This window comes from Phyllopteryx taeniolatus, chromosome 14, assembly GCF_024500385.1.
Source record: "Phyllopteryx taeniolatus isolate TA_2022b chromosome 14, UOR_Ptae_1.2, whole genome shotgun sequence".
Taxonomy (NCBI): Eukaryota; Metazoa; Chordata; class Actinopteri; order Syngnathiformes; family Syngnathidae; genus Phyllopteryx; species Phyllopteryx taeniolatus.
In genome coordinates this window covers 14,281,074-14,301,201 of record NC_084515.1, presented here as the reverse complement: position 1 = coordinate 14,301,201, position 20,128 = coordinate 14,281,074, and the positions used below count along the sequence as shown (strand labels likewise).

Sequence of the window (20,128 nt, the reverse complement as noted above, 5' to 3'; positions counted from 1 at the left end):
TGCCTCGTGTCTTGCTCGAAGTCCTCCCTCAGCGATCTATTTTTCAACCTTTCAAACCGTCCATACCCCCCCTTCTGAGACCTTTAGAGCAGCGGTGGCGTAGAAATAAATGGCCGCGGTGTCGTTCGAGTCAGATAGACTCGACTTGTCGGGAGCTTTCAACCCAGCGGGGAGGCAAAAGTGCCGTTTGTTACATCAGTTTAATCAGCTCCCAGTGGAACTTTTGTGTGTATGTGTGGGTGTGAGGGTGTACTCGTGTGTGCGTGCGTTGAGAAACCTTCAGCTAACTTCCAGATTGTGTTCACCACTGGACTCTGATGGCATAAACGCAATAAAAAGTGGGGAAGTGTGGAGTGATAACATTTGTCGCCCCTGCTTTGCATGCTAATTAGCTTGTTAGCTGGGTAGCTATTTGCAAGACAGTCCGCCCTCATTGCAACGACCCACTTGAACTCCGTTTCGCTGCATGGTACCGTTCGGTCAGAAAGAACTATTAAGTGTTTGCATCTCAATTATCATCAATTAATCGCATCTTTGTTATTAATATATATTTCAAGCACTAGCAGCATGTCCTTAAGAGATCTTGGGTGTTCCAAGCCATTTGAATGGTCTTACGTCAAATTTCCCAGAGGATATTCTTTTTTTTTAAAGTGTTAAGAATTGTCCTCTTTGTTGCTTAAATTTGCCTAAAATGGCAAAGTTACACATAAACCGACGTGTTCTTAATCACAAAAAAGGCCATTTTTTTGGATCCCATATTAATCTAATACCATCTTTGTTAACATTTCAATATACCGTATTTTCACGACCATAAGGCGCACTTAAAAGTCTTAAATTTTAAGCTGAGTTTCCGCGGAAACAAACTGCGGTCAAGCCGGCCTCCACTCGTAAAGTAGCAGTCAAGCCAGCCGCCCCTAATTTTGCTCATACGAGGCATTACGGTAATAAGTCGCCAACTCGCGGCGAAAGCCACCTTCAAAATAAAAGCCTCCCAATAATACGAACGTCAATGGTCTTCGGTTAAGGAATGCAACCAGCAAGGTTAATTTGAATCTTGAGATGGATTAAAAAATGCAGTTTATATGATATGAAAAATAAATGGTAACTGGACTGCACTTATATAGCGCTTTATCTACACCATCACAGTGCCCAAAGCGCTTTACGAAGCCTCACATTCACACACACATTCATAAACCAATGGGCGACTGCTGCCATGCAAGGCACTGCCAGACCCACTGGGAGAAAATAAGTGCAGTCCATTTACCATTTATTTTTCATAAGATATCAAATAAACTATGCGGCATGTTAATTTGTACAACTTCAGTCTTTTCTCATTGAATTCAACATGACTATACTGCATTATAAACTGATTAAAATTCAGTGGTAATCCCAAAACACCACAAGTTTTGTTTTGTTTTGTTTAAAAATAAATAAATCATAAATCAACCAAGCGACAGCTCGTAACTTGAAAAACACGTAAGTTGGAGCACTCCAAAGTGTGTTGTGTGTTGTTTTGCCACTGGTGTTGGATAAAAGTGTGTATGTAAGAAAATGTGTCTTAACTTCATTAGGCTTTTCTGCTGGGCAGCGGTGTGCAGTGGGGTATGTGTCCCCCGACTCCTTTCTGCTGACATTCCACACTTTCTCATAGAAACTCATTCAAATTCAGTTTTCTGCAAGGGTGCGCAGCTACTAAAATGATAACCCATATTATGGCCCTATATTAATGATCAAATACCCCTCGTGTAAAGTGTGTTTTGTTGAAATTATTTTAGTTTATTCCCAATAAAACATTATGTAAACATAGTGGTCGTTAAAGGCTACAAAAAGTAATATATGACATATTAATATTATATTTCCTTGTTGCTACACAGCAACAGTGTAAAAATATGATCACCCACAGCAGACTAGGTGCAATTACTCTTTGTCCACTGTCATCATCAGCAGTATTATAATTAATCCACATTAATTATTTCCCCAAAGACTTTAGTCATCCTCATTATGGAGGAGCCACTTTATTTCCAGCAGAGATCTCGTCATGTTGTGATTATCTGTGCATGATCTCGTATGTAAAGCAGTTTTTTGTCTGTTTGTTTGTTTGTTTGTTTGTTTTTCATACATCACACACATTATGCTCTCATTTGTTCAATATGGATTGTTGTGGTTTATGTACCATTTAAAAGCTCATTTTCAATACAGGCAATCTGTGTGTGTGTGGTTGTGTAATTGAATTAATGGGAACTTGTTATGAAAGCTCTCAAGGACTGTTTGCATTCCCCTGATTGTGTGTCCTGCCTTTGTTTACCTTTTGTTGACAGACGTTTTAGAATTTTTAATGCGCGACAGCTGCGGTGGATTCAAATGGGGGCGTCAGTTTCAATGCTTGCAGGTCTTTAATCGTCCATTTAATTTAATTTCAAGGCGATATTATGTTTTGTTTTTAAATGAATTAAATGTCTCTGATTTTCACCAAACAAGTACAGCAAGAATTACAGCACTTTTTTCTAACCTTGCTGAAATCAGCCTATTTTAATGAAAATGAGTTGCTGCCCACCCACATTTCTCGATGACTCGTGGCAAAGCTACTTTTGAAGCCGAGTCTAAAATAGTGCAATCGACATACATCCCCTGCCTATTTGCTTTTTTTTTTTTTTTTTTTTTTAAACCAGTCCCCCATTATTGCCGCTTTAATTTGAACAGATTAATGGCACTTACATTAATTTGCAGGTTAAAAAGATGATTTGAGATACAAGTGTACTGCGTTACGAGCGTGGTCACGGAACAAATGAAACTAATTTTCCAAAGTGCCACTGTATAAACATTTTTGGGGAATTCTCTATTCCTCTCAGGTTTTTGCTCTTTGTGTTAGGGCTCGGTCCCTATCCCCCTAAAGAGAGATAAACTAGAATGGAGATGGCATCCCAATACCTTTGTCCATATAGTGTGTATTTATTTCTAAACGTTCCTTCCTGTGAATCACTCCGCACCCAAATGATGCGATCCACCGTTGCCACGCGGGTGGAAGCGAGCCTCGCCATCTCATATTGGAACCCATTAGCCTCTGTGCTTTATACCCCACCAGGAAGGTCACTTAGCGCTCGCTGCGTCCTTTATGCAGCGCTAATTACTTCCTCACCGGGAGGCCCGTTCAAGAACGTTACTTGCTGAATATATCACTTCATATGAAATGTTCAGCCTCCCCTTTCATTCAGCCTCCCCTTTCATTCCCCTTATCCTGGTTGGCAAAACTCTCAAAACCCGGTTGGTTAATTCATTTCATTTTGGACCACAGCTATTATAAAGCATCTTTGTTCAGATGTCATTAAAAATCAATAGGGTTCTTGAATAAATCATTAATGGAACATGTAACCTAAGCTTCATGCCAGCTTGGATTAGAGTTAGTTTTGAAGTCTGAGCATTAATACTCGTCGGATAGCCACTCTGGATATGTATGTGGAAATGAATCAATGAGTTTCGTCTGAGGGAGGCGTTTAGTTGTCTTAAGTGGATTTCACAAGTGACTAATTGAGACATATAGCGGAACAGCGACGATTTGTATATATGTGGTAAAGCAAGGCATTTATTTGCGGACGGCGTTTATTGGATGGAGATGTTTATTGGTCTTAAGTAGACGATGGATCTGACTAATTGCTGCACATCTTCTCTTAGTGCTCGCTGTTGATATGGGAGCACAAAGTATTTAGCTTTAATCTCATTACATTGTTTCGGTGTACCCAATGGTCTGGCTTGCTGGATGGATGTGCTGGTGAGCTTTTCCTCAAGTGGACGTATCCCAGCCTCCTTTGATAGTGACAGGACAGACGACACCTGCATGGGTGGAAAAAAAGCAGGAATAAAAGAGGAAAGTGAGATTAAAGCAAAGCGAGATGAAGACAGCCGACATTGACCGTGCTCCTTGATGTGTACGCTGGGGGGAAATAAATAAAATAAAAAAAAATAATCCCCTCGGACAGCCTCCCCCCGAGAGTTCCGATGTCAGCCGCGGTAGAGCGAGGCCTACGTGCTTGATGTGTGGAAAGCTCTCGGAAAAGAGTGCTTTCGCTCTTTTTCACACCAGCAACCTGCAGGGGTCGGCTGTTTTTTTGTTTTTATTTGAAAGTGATGAAATGCTTTCTGTTTTGTGCCCTTAACAACCACTTGCGTGCATTTTCGCACTACCTCCCACACTGGAGTTTTGAATGTTGACTTGATAGATGCACCTCCACAATTCAACATGAAATATTCATATTGGAAACATCCAAATTGTTGGTGTTAAAATGCTTTCAAATGTTCTCCGTACGTGTGTTGTACTATTTTTTGGGGTGCCGTCACAGAACCAGTGCTAGTTATGGCGATGAAGGTCAGCGGTACCCACATCTTTGTCCTGGCTGCTCAGTACAAAATGGCTCAAGCGACAATAAGATCAAACATTTTTGAAAAGACTGAGGGGGAAAAAAGACAGGAAATTATATTATATTTAGGCTTTACACAATCAGAATTTTTGGGGCCGGTCACCGATCAACAAGTTTAAAAAAAACGATAACCGATCAAAAGATAACACACTGTGTCTTTTTAAATGACTTCCTTTACTGCATATACTAGTGTACTATATACTGAGTATCTTCAAAAGTCAGGTCATGCATTCTAATCAGTCAGGTCAAACCAACATTACAACATGACCGAAATACTGGGTGCTAACTTACTGTAATTAAATAAATGTATTGTAATCAAATTACTTCACTCACTCACACCGAAACTTTAGAGCATGATTACACAGAACGCTGGCATAGTTACGTACAACCGTTAGTGCTAGCACTAGCTTGCTAGGCTACAGAACATTTTCTTGGCTGCTGCTTGTTCCCTTACTGGCTATGAGCAGTATAGTTGGGGACATTGTATTGTGTGTGTGTGCATGTGTGTGTGCATGCATGCGTGTGTGCACCAGCCATCACATTACAGTGCCAATTGGACAGGGGCAGTCAGAACACGCACACACACACACAGACACACACACAAGCACGCACACCAGCCGGGATGAGGCTTTGCTGTGCCCGCTGTGGCTTGATGACTTGGAATCGTTTCATTCCACACTAATAATAAACTGATGATAATCCAGAATTGATTGCACATAATCATGTTTGTTTTTTTTCTCTAAACTAGAACATCTGCTTTTCTTATTGTACAACGAAAAAAAGACAGTGTTGGCACAGCACTGAGTACATGATCAGAAATGTATCTATAGCAACACATTGGACCCAAATGTTTGTATTGGTAGTGTAGTGGTACATACTGCTGCCTTTTGTGAAGAATGGCGCAGGGTTCGGTTCCTGGCCAGTGCCCCGTTACACAGCCACAGCCGCTGCCATTCCCAAACCCAACTAAAAGAACATTTATAATATTGAAATAAACCCAAATATTATAGAATGGAAAACTGTCTTTATCTGTAATTACTTTCGTTTTGTCAACACCTAGTAAGAAAGACTGGCTAACCTTAAAGGTAGATATTGTATATAATCAAGCTCTTGCAGGAATTTAGGATTTGTGCTTCCCTTTTATGCTAATTCCGTCTTTAAGCCGTACCGCCTATAAGTGTTTAATTTGATTCAGTAGCGTAATTCTCAGGTCATCATAAGATGATAAAGAAATGTGTCCAAGGGCCATATGTAGTATACAGTACAGATGAGTCCGTATGGTAGCTAACATTAGTAAAATAGCTAACGGTTATTAGCTGGTAAATTGTTGATAAACTGTGGATGTGCGGTTCTAACACGTTACTAGCGTAATGTTACAACATCACTACTTCCTAGTATAGCATTGACAACATATATGATAGATACTTACGCTTCCTTAAGGTGATCGAAAATTTAATCTTGCATTCTTGTCGCCAATTCTGCTCAGTGTGACACAAACAAAATTACATCCGGGGGCATTAGCTGTCACTCAAAATGAATTAGCCAATGAGGACGCATTCCTCATAAAGCCCGCCCACCTGAAAGGTTTGTGCTGAAAAGAAAACGCAAAAAGTCAGGCAGCGCAAACGCGAATATTGTCATCGCAAGCAAAAAATATTTTCATGACAAGTCATAATTTTTTTTTGTGCTTGAGTTAGATTATATCTCTCAATGTCTTATTTTTTGGGGGTTGGCAATTCAAGAAGTTTTGTTTGATAGTCTTGTTTTTTTCTTCGCGATTTAAAACGTTTTGTGTGATTCTTTTGGGCACAAATCTGATTCCATAGATTTACAGCTGTCACGAAAATAGAGCTCTATGACTCAGAAGGTGCTGTGTGTGTGTAAAAAAACAACCCCCCCCCCCCAAAAAAAAATCAGTACAATGCTTTACTGTACATATTATTCTTCCTCTTGTTTCTGGGGGGGAAGTAATCCTTATTCTGTGGAATGTTGTGATATTCTGTGATGAATGAAGTGTCTTGATTGTCCTCAATTCCTTTCTTATTTTGTCAATTTTGGTTTCTGGTCATCCACACAACAGCTGTTGTTTTGGAGGCGCACATTATCCGCCTTATTTGATGTGTGGCAACAAAGCAAATTGAAACAATTACCATCAACTTCTTTTTCTTCTTGGGAGCGTTGCCATGGCGTACGGCTGCCATGGTTGCGTTGGTCGTGCCTCTTCATGAGCTTGTGTATCTCAAAGTACCAGATCTTCCTCACTCCCTCCCTCGTTCCTTCACGTCCTTCGCGCCCACCCCCACTTCTTCTTGCCATCCTTACACGCTTTCTCCATCCGTTTGATGTCCTCCGCCGTCGCAGTGAACATATTGTTCACATGGATTCACGCCATTAGGAGCTTTTAGACTCTCTTTTGTTTGTTAAACCAAGCACCGACAAAATGAACCAAAGTATTACTTTTTGCTTTTTTAGGCTGCTTTGATGACTAAAAATGAACACATTGCAAGGCTAATGGCTGCGTACTGGGCGTTCCATATAATTTCCAAATGTTCTTTTTTTCCTGTTCTTCTGTTTGTGACGTCACTCCAAAAGTGTGATGATCACCACAGAGAATGGAACTAGAACTTCGACGTAAAAAAGACGTACATGCGTCTCTGTCCTGGCTGCTCAGTACAATATGCCCCAAGCAATAAGAAGATGCAAAAATGCAAATGGAGACAACAACAACAACAACAAGACTTACAAAGTACGATTAGATCCAAAAGTATTTGGCTACAGCTTTCATGCCTGTAATGGAATTGAAATAAAACAATCACAGCCATTGCAGCTTCCCGCATTCAGATAAATCAGATAATTTGTACGCTACACAACGCACAAGGAGTTAACGCTCTTATCAGTGGTTATTGGATGTCGCCCTCTTTGTCCTTTGCTGTTTTGTGGGCAGTGAAAGCACTACCACGCTTAACCCTTTATCTCTTATTGCAGCTCTTGCACACACGCGTACGCACGCGTACACACACACACAAACACACACACTAGAGTGTCGTGACTGAGCGAACACGCACAGGAGATTCTTGGATGCCGATAATCCTCACATTTAGTAAAAGCGTACACGCACACACATACACGTTCACAAATACACACACATATACACAAGTCCCCATCCACGAGTGATTTGGAGAGAATAGAAGGCCGTGAAAGCCGTGTAGGAACAATCGAAGAGGCGAGACTGTAAAAAGCTGAAAAGAAAGGAACTACGGTACTGCATATTAAATAAATAATATCTGCAACAAGATAATGACTGAGCCTAATCATTAAATGATTAATCTATTGTATTTGTGTTGGATTATAGTTTTGAAAGTAGTGTTTTATTTTGATTACATTCATTATTATGTATTTTGCCAGTATAATACTTAATATATAGTGTTTTACTTCACATTTTCATTTTGTTGTTCTTTATTTTACTTTAAAATTTATTTTATTGTATTATGTTTTTAGCGATTAACATACTACTTATAATAAATTGTCCTTTTTTTTATGTAAGTTGATACATAACAAATTTTGTATGAAATTGTGCTTGTAACAGGTATGTTCATATATGGTTTTAAATAGTAATAAAAATAAAATGTATTTAAAAGTTTAATTTTAGCTTAACTAAATATGAATTGTTTATACTTGAAATGTAATATTTTAGTTAGAGATTAAATTCTGTTGTAATGCTTTTTATTTTAAATTAAAAATATATTTTTATAATTTTTTTACTGATAAACATATTACCAAATAAGTAAATTTTCATTTCATTTTATCTCAGTACTAATTGTTTAACTCAAGCCAACTAATACTTGAAATCTATATATATATTTTTCATTTTAAAATATTTATTTGAATTAATAAATACTACTGCATTAATACATAATATAGGTGTGTCTTTTGTTATTTCTTTTAAAATAATAAACATATTACAAAATGCATCAATTATATTGTATGTTATAATCTTGGAAAATGATGTAATAATTTAATTATGTGATATTTTAATACTTGATCGTTGTGAAAGTACTTTTGTTTTTTGTGTGAGATACGCTACAACATTATTCTGGCAACATTACCATAGAGTTATGGTTTGAAAAAAGACTCAATTCTTGTATTATTATAACATTATTCCTGCAAAATAGGATTTTATTGTCGCCAGTAAACAACTTTATTATTATCAAATTAATACTGACATTTCTACATTTTCCTCAAAATGGTATGAACTTTTTTTCCTCATAATATTGTGCCTTCATTCTTCCCTAAAACACTTTACATAGACCAAATTAATACTTAATAGTCTATATCATATAAGAATACTTTTCCTTAGAGTATAATACTTTGATTCGTACATTTTCTTATTTTGATCATAACTTAAAAAATGGATGTACCCTCCTGATTTTGAACGCTATCTGACTGTTGTAATGGTAGATGTCCTTACATAATATTATGTCCTCATGTGAATAAAGTGTCACTCTTAATATTCGCCGTGCAATTTTCAGTGCAGTCCAGTAGCGCATGTGTGAGATTTTCACTTGAACCAAAGCGCGTTGATCCTCCCTGGAGAGGCACGACACTGTGTCCTCGCCGCGTCCTCGTCTTGCTTGCACGCCATCTGACTGTGGAGATGGCACGGCAAGCTGCTCGTTAATCAGCTGCGGAGGCAGCCCGGAGTGTCTGCGCCTGCTGTCTATTCAAAGTGACGAGCCAAACGCTGCCGGGCCTTCTCGGGGATTTTGACGGGAATAGTCTAGAGAAGTCAGAGTCATTTTTGCCACGGGCCACATAGTAGTTAGGGTTTCTCGCCGAGGGCTGTTGTGACTGTGAAACCATATATACTGTACTTTTAATGTGTACTCGCCTCATATTATCACAAATTAACAAATTGATGGATAACTAGTTTTAAAATCAAAAGCTGATGAAAACTGGTCATCTCGTTGTCATTTTATTTTAAAAGGGGAACGGGTAATTAAATAAAAAAAATAAAAATGCTTGCAAATCTCAATGTTGTTAAAGGTGAGACAAATGTGCAATTTGGGTATTTTAGCAAGAAACATGAAGTTGATGCACATAATTTGCTTTCGCGGGCCAGATCTGGCCCACTCCACTTTGCTGCAGCTCTGTTTTCTTCCTGCGCTCAGTGTCCACTCAAAGTAATTTGTCTCCTTAAAGAAGTCAATACAGGAGACTATTATCCTATTAGCTCTGGATGCTGCAGCGCTATACTCCACAGTCTCCACTTAGCTGCCGTGCTCCCTTTTCTTGTTCCTCCCAGTCTCGTCTCCCCTGAAATCTGTCTCCTTAGAGACACAAGACGTTAGCTTCATTGCCCTGATTCTCTGCCATGTGTACTGTATTATACTCCACGGTCTCTGTTTAGCTCCAGGTCTCGTTTTCTTTTCTAAAAATCTCTCTCCTTAGAGACAGGAGAGGTCAGCTCCCTTAGCTTGCTGTTCTGCCTTAGGCGCCGCATGCTTCGGTATTCTCCTCCACAGTCTCCACTTTGCTGCAGCGTTCCTTTTTTTCCTGCACTCTTTGCTCTCTTTGAATAAAATGTCTTTCTTTGCGAAACAAATACAGGAGACATTAGCTTACCCTTGTTGCTGTGCCTTTGCGGCGGACGCTGCAGTAATATACTCCACAATCTCCACTTAGCTGCAACACTCCATATTCTTGCGGCCCTCATTCTCCCTTTGGATAAAATGTGTCCACTTAAAGAATTAAGTAAAGAAGAGTTTAGCTTACCTAGTCTTGTTTGCTTCCTTACTTCCTTTGACCTTTTTTTCTTGGCCACTTTTGAGTTATTATCATCTAAAATCAATAGGGTTCTTGTCACAACATATAGTAATAATGGACGGCTTGATAATTGCCACCAGTAGTGCATGCCTGGGTGTTTTTCTTTTGAAGATTTTCAGGGATATCACGCTCACTAATGACAGGAAGAAGGTGGTGAGTGAAGAGGGCAGCAGGGACTCTTTACATCGAGAGCGCGTAACCCGGTTAGAGTCGATCACTCTTAAGGTCGTTCCGGCGTGTTGATTGGACGAGGCCTCTCAACGCAAACTCGTCAATGTTAAGTGGATTATTAACTGGCGCGCACAAGTGTGTCACAGTTTTAATACACAAATACACAAATGCAGGACACGAGAAAAAGGAAAATCTCCTCGTTACTGGCTTTATCTTATTGTCTTTCAAGTTTCCTGAAATGCTTCGTTTCATTTTTGCATATGCACGACTGTTGTTTTGATTTTCACTGCCACCATTGTGTATTTGCCGCTTCATTATTATTGGTTTTTTTTATCGTTAGTTGACTTAAGCCAATAAGGGAAAGCTTCATAATACACCAGTGTACAATAATAAAGTAATTGTGCTATGATACACGTAAAAAAAAGCAATTGGTATCATCAGGCAACAAGGATTTTTGTCATTTGCCAATTTCTGTTCATTATTTAATCTCTATTTAATTATTTAATTTTTATTGCATAATTCTTTTAATAAAGATGATGTATGTCTTTAGTCAATATTTAAAACATATGTCGTAAAATCCACATATCTTTCGATTGTTCTAAAATATTTCACAATAACTTACAATATCAACCTTTAAAATAATGATCATTCATTTATCACATACAGTATTCCCATCTCTTTTACTATTTTCAAAGCATAACTTATGAATCGTATGTATTAAATACTTGAACAATAATAATATTGTAATCAGATTCATTAAACTTATTTATCCCTGCGGGGCAACTAAAATAAACAATATGATGTAATACAATATGTATTGCAATATTTAAACAACAATAATTTACAGTAAAATTAAAATAAGAGTGAAGTAATGATCTAATTATTTTACATTACATTTTTACATTTTACATTTTACAATTAGGTAGTATTTAATAATACTGTACAATATAAATTCCTATTAATATTAGTTAACCCTATTTTAGCAACAACAGGTTGCAATATTATTTAATCATAATTCAAAAAATAATTGTATAAATGCAGAGAGATTAAACACCATTAAATGAATTACATTGTCCATTAGAAGAAAAAAAAAATAATGATTATTGTTGGATTCAAACTTAAGCAAAGACCAATTCTCATTAGCGCCGACATCATGTGCTTTGATGCACATTGCATCGCCTCGAAGCCTTCACTCAGCAACCAATCGGATCGCTCTGATTCCCTCTGGTGCTCATACCAGCTAGAGGGCATATTTGGGATTTGCGCTGATATGCTGGGATGTATTATCTAACTCCAGGCTGTGCTCTACAATGAATAATTTCGATCTGAACGCTCAGCACTAGATTAAAATATGTAAAGTAACATATGGTGTTGCTTCATAATCCTGTAATGAACTAACTCTACTCATGCTGACTTCAAAGAGGATTTTCTAGGAATGTGTCTTCTAAAGGCAGCCATTATTCGTGCGTAGATGCTTTGATACGCAACGAGTGTTACTTTGAAGATTTCAAATCTCGCTCGTTTATCCGCCGCCCTATTTGTTGTTCCCATTATTTAGCCTCGCTCCCTTCTTTCCTCTCCCTCTCTGTCTCGCTCTCCGTCCGCAGTGGGCCGCCTGTTGATCGAGTTCAGCTCCCAGATGACGATGGAGCGCGTGCAGCGAGAGAACCCCAACGTGACGGAGGGAGGCCGCTACACGCCACCCGACTGTCGGCCTCGATGGAAGGTGTGTGTTTTTAAAACTCTGGCTTTTCCTTACATAATATGAAGGTCAAGTTTCAGATTTGGCAGCAATAAAGATCCCGTGAATATACAACCCCAATTCCAATGAAGTTGGGACGCTGTGTTAAACAGAAATAAAAACAGAATACAATGATTTGCAAATCAGGTTCAACCTATATTTAATTGAATACACGACAAAGACAAGATATTTAATGTTCAAACTGAGAAACTTTATTGTTTTTATTAACTTTTATTAAATTGTATGGCTGCAACATGTTCCAAAAAAGCTGGGTCAGGGTCATGTTTACCACTGTGTTATATCATCTTTTCTTTTAACAACCTTTAATAAACGTTTGGGAACTGAGGTCACTAATTGATGAAGCTTTGTTATTTCCCATTCTTGCTTGATGTACAGCTTCAGCTGTTCAACAGTCCGGAGTCTCCGTTGTCGTATTTTACGCTTCGTAATCCGCCACACATTTTCAATGGGAGACAGGTCTGGACTGCAGGCAGGCCAGTCTAGTACCCACACTGTTTTACTACGAAGCCACGCTGTTGTAACACGTGCAGAATGTGGTTTGGCATTGTCTTGCTGAAATAAGCAGTGGCGTTCAAAAAAAGATGTTGCTTGGATGGCAGCATATGTTTCTCCAAAACCTGTATGTACCTTTCAGCATTAATGGTGCCTTCACAGATGTGTAAGTTACCCATGCCATTGGCACTAACAAGCCCCATACCATCACAGATGCAGGCTTTTGAACTTTGCGTCCCTAACGGTCTTAATGGTTCTTTTCCTCTTTGGCCCGGAGGACACGATGTCCACAATTTCCAAAAGCAATTTGAAATGTGGACTCGTCGGACCACAGAACACTTTCCCATCATAGATGAGCTCAGGCCCAGAGAAGCCGGGGGCGTTTCTGGGTGTTGTTGATAAATGGCTTTTGCTTTGCATAGTAGAGTTTCAAGTTGCACTTACAGATTTAGCACCGAACTGTAATTACTGACATTTGTTTTCTGAAGTGTTCCTGAGCCCATGTGGTGATATCCTTTACACATTGATGTCGGTTTTTAATGCAGTGCCGCCTGAGAGATCGAAGGTCACGGCATTCAATGTTGGTTTTCGGCCTTGCCGCTTACATGATTTCTCCAGATTCTCTGAACCTTTTGATGATATTATGGACCGTAGATGATGAAATCCCTAAATTCCTTGCAATTGAACGTAGAGGAACATTGTCCTTAAACTGTTTGACTATTTTCGCACGCACTTGTTCACAAAGAGGTGAACCTCGCCCCATCTTTGCTTCTGAATGACTGAGCAATTCAGAGACGCTCCTTTTATACCCAATCATGGCACCCACCTGTTCCCAATTAGCCTGTTCACCTGTGGGATGTTCCAAACAGGTGTTTAATGAGCATTCCTCAACTTTCTCAGTCTTTTTTGCCACCTGTCCCAGCTTTTTTGGAACATGTTGCAGCCATAAAACTTTCATAAATTTAATAAAGTTTATCAGTTTGAACATTAAATATCTTGTCTTTGTAGTGTATTCAATTAAATATAGGTTGAACATGATTTGCAAATCATCGTATTCTGTTTTTATTTATGTTTAACACAATGTCTCAACTTCATTGGAATTGGGGTTGTACATCTTTTACCCTGAAATTTGTTCACTTAACTTAAAGTAACCCAAAATACACAAAAAAATAAAATACTTTATTTTGTACATGGCTACACCATTTTACTGAAGCCGTTGTATGTCTAATAAAATTGAGTTTTGATTGACCAGTGTACAGTATTTTAAATCTAGATAATTGCAAAATTAAAGGACTGTTGTTAATGAGAATCTAAGATGGTTGTCCAGAGAGTCTCATCTGAAGTCACGTATCTCCCGCAACTTACTTTAAACATGGATGCACACATCATTGTGGACCAACCACTGGATCGTCGGTAAAGACACCTTCTCCAAGACATGTAAGATCATCTTTCGCAAGGAGCTCGTTTTCACTCATCTTTTTAAAGGTTCCGTATTTTGGCTATTCAGACCTCCATAGAATAACTCTCTAACATGGACTCATACAAAAGTATAAAAGTGTTAATTTCATTTAAAAAAAAACTTGGTTTTGTCATACAAGTGTCCAGAAAAGGCCCCTCTGATAGGTACTTCTGTTTGACCCAGTTTTGTATCCGCTTTGTCCATATTTGGCTAAGACTGCCACCTTTCCTCTGATTGGCTGCCTCCGCGTAGAAGACCCACTTGTGAGTGCACACGTTTTTGTTGACAGCACTGGCTCGGGTGCGGAGAAATAGGCGAAGATCTTCGCGAGTTGACGTTGATAAGCTCAAGAAATTCGAATGACCTGATTTTAGGTCCCTCGGCATAAGGATTTGAATTCCTATTTTTTCTACTGAGGCACCATTGAGACAATATTACATCTTAAATACTAGAAAAAATTGGTTTGCCATAATATGTCCCCTTTGATTCACCTGAGAGACTGTTTACATGCCTCAGTAGGTGCTGTTGTTTTGGTTAGCAACAGAGTTCAAATGTTCAGTAGTTAACTCTTTCACATTCCGGGGAAATTGAGTACACTTTTAAGGTACTATGTGTCTATGATGTCTAATGTACAGTGGCCGACAGGGGCAAATGCGCTGCAAACGGCCATATGCTGCATAGCAGAAATGATGCATGATGAAAAACACACAAGCACATAAAAGAACTGCAAAAAGAAAAATGCTGCAAGATCAAAATGCTGCAATTACATGAAAAAAACAGCAAAAGACAAAAGCGACAAAAGTTCACGCCACACAACGGAAGTTATGCCTTATTGTTTTCGTCCCGTGTTTAAGGTGGCCATCATCATCCCGTTCCGTCACCGGGAAAACCACCTAAAGTACTGGCTTCACTACCTCCACCCCATCCTGAGACGGCAGAGGATCGACTACGGCATCTACATCATCAATCAGGTAGGGACCACAACATCCCTAAAGGCTGACCTCTCCCCTGACTTCTTTGTTACACAGTGAGGCTATTTCCACTCCCCGTTCCTCTTCATCACTCCCCCTGTGGAACAAACCTTTTTGTTCCACCTGCCCTGACAACACGCTGATATTTTCCTATCTGGTAAAATCTATGGTACTTTTTTATTGTTTTTGTTACACCTGAAAGTTTAAACAATTGATTGTGAGTACTGGAAAAAAGCTGAAACTGATATGACCTCAAAATGCCTTGGCCTTCTTGCGTCAATTACACTTGTACCCAAGTGTTTTCAAATACAGTGATCCCTCGTTGTTCGCGGTTAATGGAGACCAGAACGCCCCGCGAAAGGTGAAAAACCGCGAAGTAGGATTTGCCCTAGGAATTTTCGTGTATGTGTATCTGGGTACCATAAAATATGTTTAAAATATGTAAACAGTATTTATACCGTTATACATATTTGAGACAAAAGATCACAACAGTACACATATTTACTTAAATATTGAATTCTTAAACCTTATACTGTAATTAACATTTATTATACAGTAATTAACATTCATCAACATTGCCTTCTGAGAGAGGCGAAGAGGCTTGTGTTGGTGGCGCAGGAGAGGCTCTCACTTGACTCGTAGAGGCTTTAGGTTCACTCGGAGACTCTTCTGCTGGAGGCACTGACGGTGGAGAAAAACATGGTGATGGGTAGTTGATGTCTTTGTTTTTTCTTTTGCTTCAAAATTCCCCTGTACAAGGACATAACCCCGTCAACACGATTGCTAAACTCGACAGCTCGAACCATATTGTCGTCAATGTCTTGCAATGCAAATCGTTGCATTGCCCTTGCCATGTCGCGCAATTGTTGCGGGTTCTCCAAGGTAAGGCCGCGCTTTTGAGTTTCTTCTTCGTCTTCCTCTTCGTTTTCTTCCTCACTTGCAGACTTTGTCATCTCAAGGAGGTCTTCAACTGTCAGTGGGTCCGAGTGGCAATCGATAAGGGCGCTGCCGTCTTCTTCCTTCATGTCGGCAAATCCTTCATCCCTTATGATGCGGGCCAGCCTCACCGCCTTCTCCACCGCTGAGTGATGAACTTCCGTCAGGAGTGAAGCCTGGATAGTCGTTCGGCTATAATTTCTTCCAGCTTGAATTTATGGCCTTACTTTTCATGTCCTTTAATGCTTGCTGGATATTAGGCAATGTCGTAACTACGCCAGTATGCTTTCAAGGTGAATTCTTCCTTGTCGTCATCAGGCAAGCTTTGTCCTTTGTTCTGATCGTATTAGTGTCCAAACTCACTGTCCTTTCCCTGCAATCAGCAATCCACAATGCCAATGCAGCTTCCATTTTCACAATTCTCTTATTACGCGGACTTACCCCACGTTTCGCTTCCTTATTGAAGGTTATTGAAGCAGTTTTGCGGATGTTTGCTTCCTCTTTCTTGATGTACCGCACTGTCGATTCATTCACGCCATAATGGCCCTCTTTGATCATATCTAAAAGTTTCACTTTTTCGCTGATGGTCATCATCTTCTTCTTCCTCTTGGGCGCCCCGGAGGAAGCTTTCGCAGGGGCACAGCGCTTAGGCGGCATTGTAAGGGCTTAACTAATCCAAAAATGTTATCGCTTCAACAAAAAAAGTTAGCGCGAACACAACACTAAGATACAGTATGCGAGACAGTCAACAGCGTGGACGAGACTGGCGAGACACAACAAGGGAAGATGCTGGGTGAGACTGCGATGATGCGCAGCCAATCAGCTCACCGGATAAATCCACCCGTGCTCTCATTGGTCGATATCGCGCCGGGAACCAATCACGCGCCTTGTATGAGTGCCTGTGGCATGTACAGTACAGTGCAGTACAGTACAGGCATGTACTAAGCCTCTGAGTCAACTCATCTCTTTGTTTGGTATGCAGGGAAACCTTGTCTCTCGTGCATCAACATGAAACAACGCATCTTTCCGCAATATGGCTGCTGATATGATATGGCTGTATTTTTTCATTTTTATTTTTTGATGAATTTTTTTCGGGGGATGAATATTTTGGGAAAAACCCGCGAAGCACTGAAGCCACGAAACGTGAAGCGCGAAGTGGCGAGGGAACACTGTATTCCTAATAATAATAGATACTAATACTAAAATGTCAATAAATTACATTTGCAATTTTAAGAGATTTTATTGTGGCATTTATTTTAAATTGTAGCATTATAAATTTCTTGTTAATTTATTAACTAAAGATTGCATCTGATAATCTTCGATGTTTTATGTCTATTAACAATAAGAAACGACGTGAACCTCATCAAATTAGATTACATAAGTATAAAATACATAATAAAATATTGAATTTAAATCATGTATTCCACGGATTATTACTTGTTTAATTTGGAGTTCTTATTAATATCACTGTTATTCATTTTATTTAAAGGATGTTTTATATTATTGACTTAATAATAATCTAATTTAAATTGATTATTTTTTACATGCGGCACAGTGGACGACTGGTTAGAGCGTCTGCCTCACAGTTCTGAGGGGTTCAATCCCCGGCCCCACCTGTGTGGAGTTTGCACGTTCTCCCCGTGCCTGCGTGAGTTTATTCTAGGCACTCCAGTTTCCTCCCACTTCCCAAAAACATGCGACAACTCTAAATTGCCCGTAGGTATGAATGTGAGTGCGAATGGTTGTTTGTTTGTATGTGCCCTGCGATTGGCTGGCAACCGGTTCAGGGTGTACCCCGCCTCCTGCCCGATGATAGCTGGGATAGGCTCCAGCACGCCCGCGACCCTAGTGAGGCGAAGCGGCTCAGAAAATGGATGGATGGATGTTTTTTACATTAATCAGTTATTTATAATTAGTTAATTATGTTAGTACTACTAAATAAGTATATAATATATTGAATGATTATCCATCCATCCATCCATTTTCTGAGCCGCTTCTCCTCACTAGGGTCGCGGGCGTGCTGGAGCCTATCCCAGCTGTCATCGGGCAGGAGGCGGGGTACACCCTGAACTGGTTGTTGAATGATTATATAGTTTCCAAAATATAATCATATAAAACATACAATATCAACAATACTAATAATAATAATAATGCGCTTTAATAATAGATACGACATGTTTCTGAGCCAAGATGGCAGAGGTAACTTTAGGTAACGATATCTCCTGTGTCCGCGCGCTCCTCGCTGAGACGTGGCGCTGCGCCTTTAATCACTTCCCCTGCGGAACAGACCTTTTTGGTTCCGCTTGCCCCGCTGTGTTTGCTCTCGATACGCTGCTGTTCTCTTTCTCCGGAAGCTTTAGATGTGCCACTTCTATCCCGGCAGGGTTTATTGTCTCTTTTTGCCAAAAGATCTGAAACACGTGAACTTTACAATAAAGCATTGTGTTTTATTTGTGTGGAAATTGTGGTAAAGTAACACTAGTAGGCATTGCAGAAGCACGGCCGTGCCTTGTAACCCGGCTGACTGCACCAGAGTTTGTTTGTTTGGCAGTCATCTTTCATTGTGTGAACTGGAGAGGAGCCCAGAAGCGAAGGGATACAGGTCAAAGAGAGCCAAGCTACGTAAAATAAGCCCTTTTATTTGATCCGGCCTCTTTACAGTATGCATTGATTTGGCCATCTAATCTGTACAACTGGATGGTGACTCTGTATGGTAAATTTATCTGGACTGAATTTGGACAGTCTTCGACTTGGGCATCATGATTGAGCTTGAAGGACAGCAGCAATACATTCTGCTAAAAGAAAATAGGAAAAGACGGCCATATTTGATGGTGTTGAATGAAGGAGTCTTGGAATTAGGCCACTCTTCAAATTGGCAATGTAGGGTAGTAGCAATAAATCTTGCGAAGTATGACAAAATAAGGCTGCATTTTAAGTAGGCTTCCAATTGGGAAAGTATTCAAATTGGGCGTTATGGTTGACCCCGGAAGATAGTCATAATACGTCCTGCTAATAAACAGGAAAAGAAGACCACATTTGAAGGAGGCCTCCAATTAGGGCTGAGTTCATATTGGGTGGCATGGTTAATCTAAAACCAAAGAATAGTAGCAATTTGAAACACAACACAAATAAACGAGGTAAGAAGGCTGCATTTGAAAGACGCTTCCAATCTCGACAGTCTCGAAGTTGAAACTGCATTTGAAGCACAACCTATAGTTCATTTGATTAGGAGAATTGTACAAATGACGCAAAATGTTAACATTTGTAGTTGGTGAATCCACTTATCATTTTCAAATCCATCTGCTGTAGTTTATCTGGTGTTAGCATGCTTTTCATTCAAATGTTAATAAAAGCAAAGTCTGGTAAATTATCCAAGTAATTACTTTTCTTATCTACTTGCTACTCACTACCACACACACAAAGAGATAATAAAATGTTTAATAAATGTTTGGCAAGAGAATCGGCGCGGTTGTGCAGTTGACCGTAGAACAGTATATGGATCTTCCTCGGATCTATGGATCTTTGAGTCGGGGCTCCAAAAGGAATAACTTGACACACCAGTGAAAAGATATTTGAGGCATTCCTAATTACCGAAAATATTTGAAAGCGTGAGAAAAATCATTTAGTTACACAGACTCGAAGGTGAACCAAAATACAAAGTGCAATGGAAGCTCTAAAGTGGGGTTAAGTCCACCTCTAAAGTCTGACAAAACTTTGGAGTTTGAACCACCTTCACGCATGACCTTAGAGTACCTCACGAGAGCTCAGTTCTGAAAGTAACAAGTAGGGGGGCTAGTGCATACAGCAGAGTGTACAGTACCAGTGCTGCCACGTATGTTGCTAGCACTACCCACAAATAGCTGTCTAGGGCATTGTTAGCTGAGAGACACTGGAGAGTATATCAGTGCCATTGCTAATGTTAGCTGCTAATCCTAGCCACAGGTTGATTGGCTAGCATCCTTTGCTGCTTAGTGGAGGATTTCTGTGAAAGTGTGAGACCGGCTAGGGTGTCGAAGGCCAATACTATTGTTAGCTGCTAACCTTCAAAACCTTTCAATAAATAAAGTGTGCTGCTTCATTGATATTTTCTTCATATAATGCA

The 20,128-nt window shown here is 39.6% G+C and overlaps 1 protein-coding gene across 3 annotated transcripts in view; it reads left to right on the top strand.

Annotated features, from left to right (window-relative positions):
• The window catches only part of b4galt2 (UDP-Gal:betaGlcNAc beta 1,4- galactosyltransferase, polypeptide 2), an 81,097-nt gene that overhangs the window by 34,935 nt on the left and 26,034 nt on the right, over positions 1-20,128 (top strand). For all 3 annotated transcript variants that reach the window (XM_061797664.1, XM_061797662.1, XM_061797663.1), the window contains 2 exons: positions 12,014-12,132; positions 14,974-15,090. In XM_061797664.1, the coding sequence (XP_061653648.1) occupies positions 12,014-12,132; positions 14,974-15,090 (236 nt within the window). The remainder of the gene's footprint in view (positions 1-12,013; positions 12,133-14,973; positions 15,091-20,128) is intronic.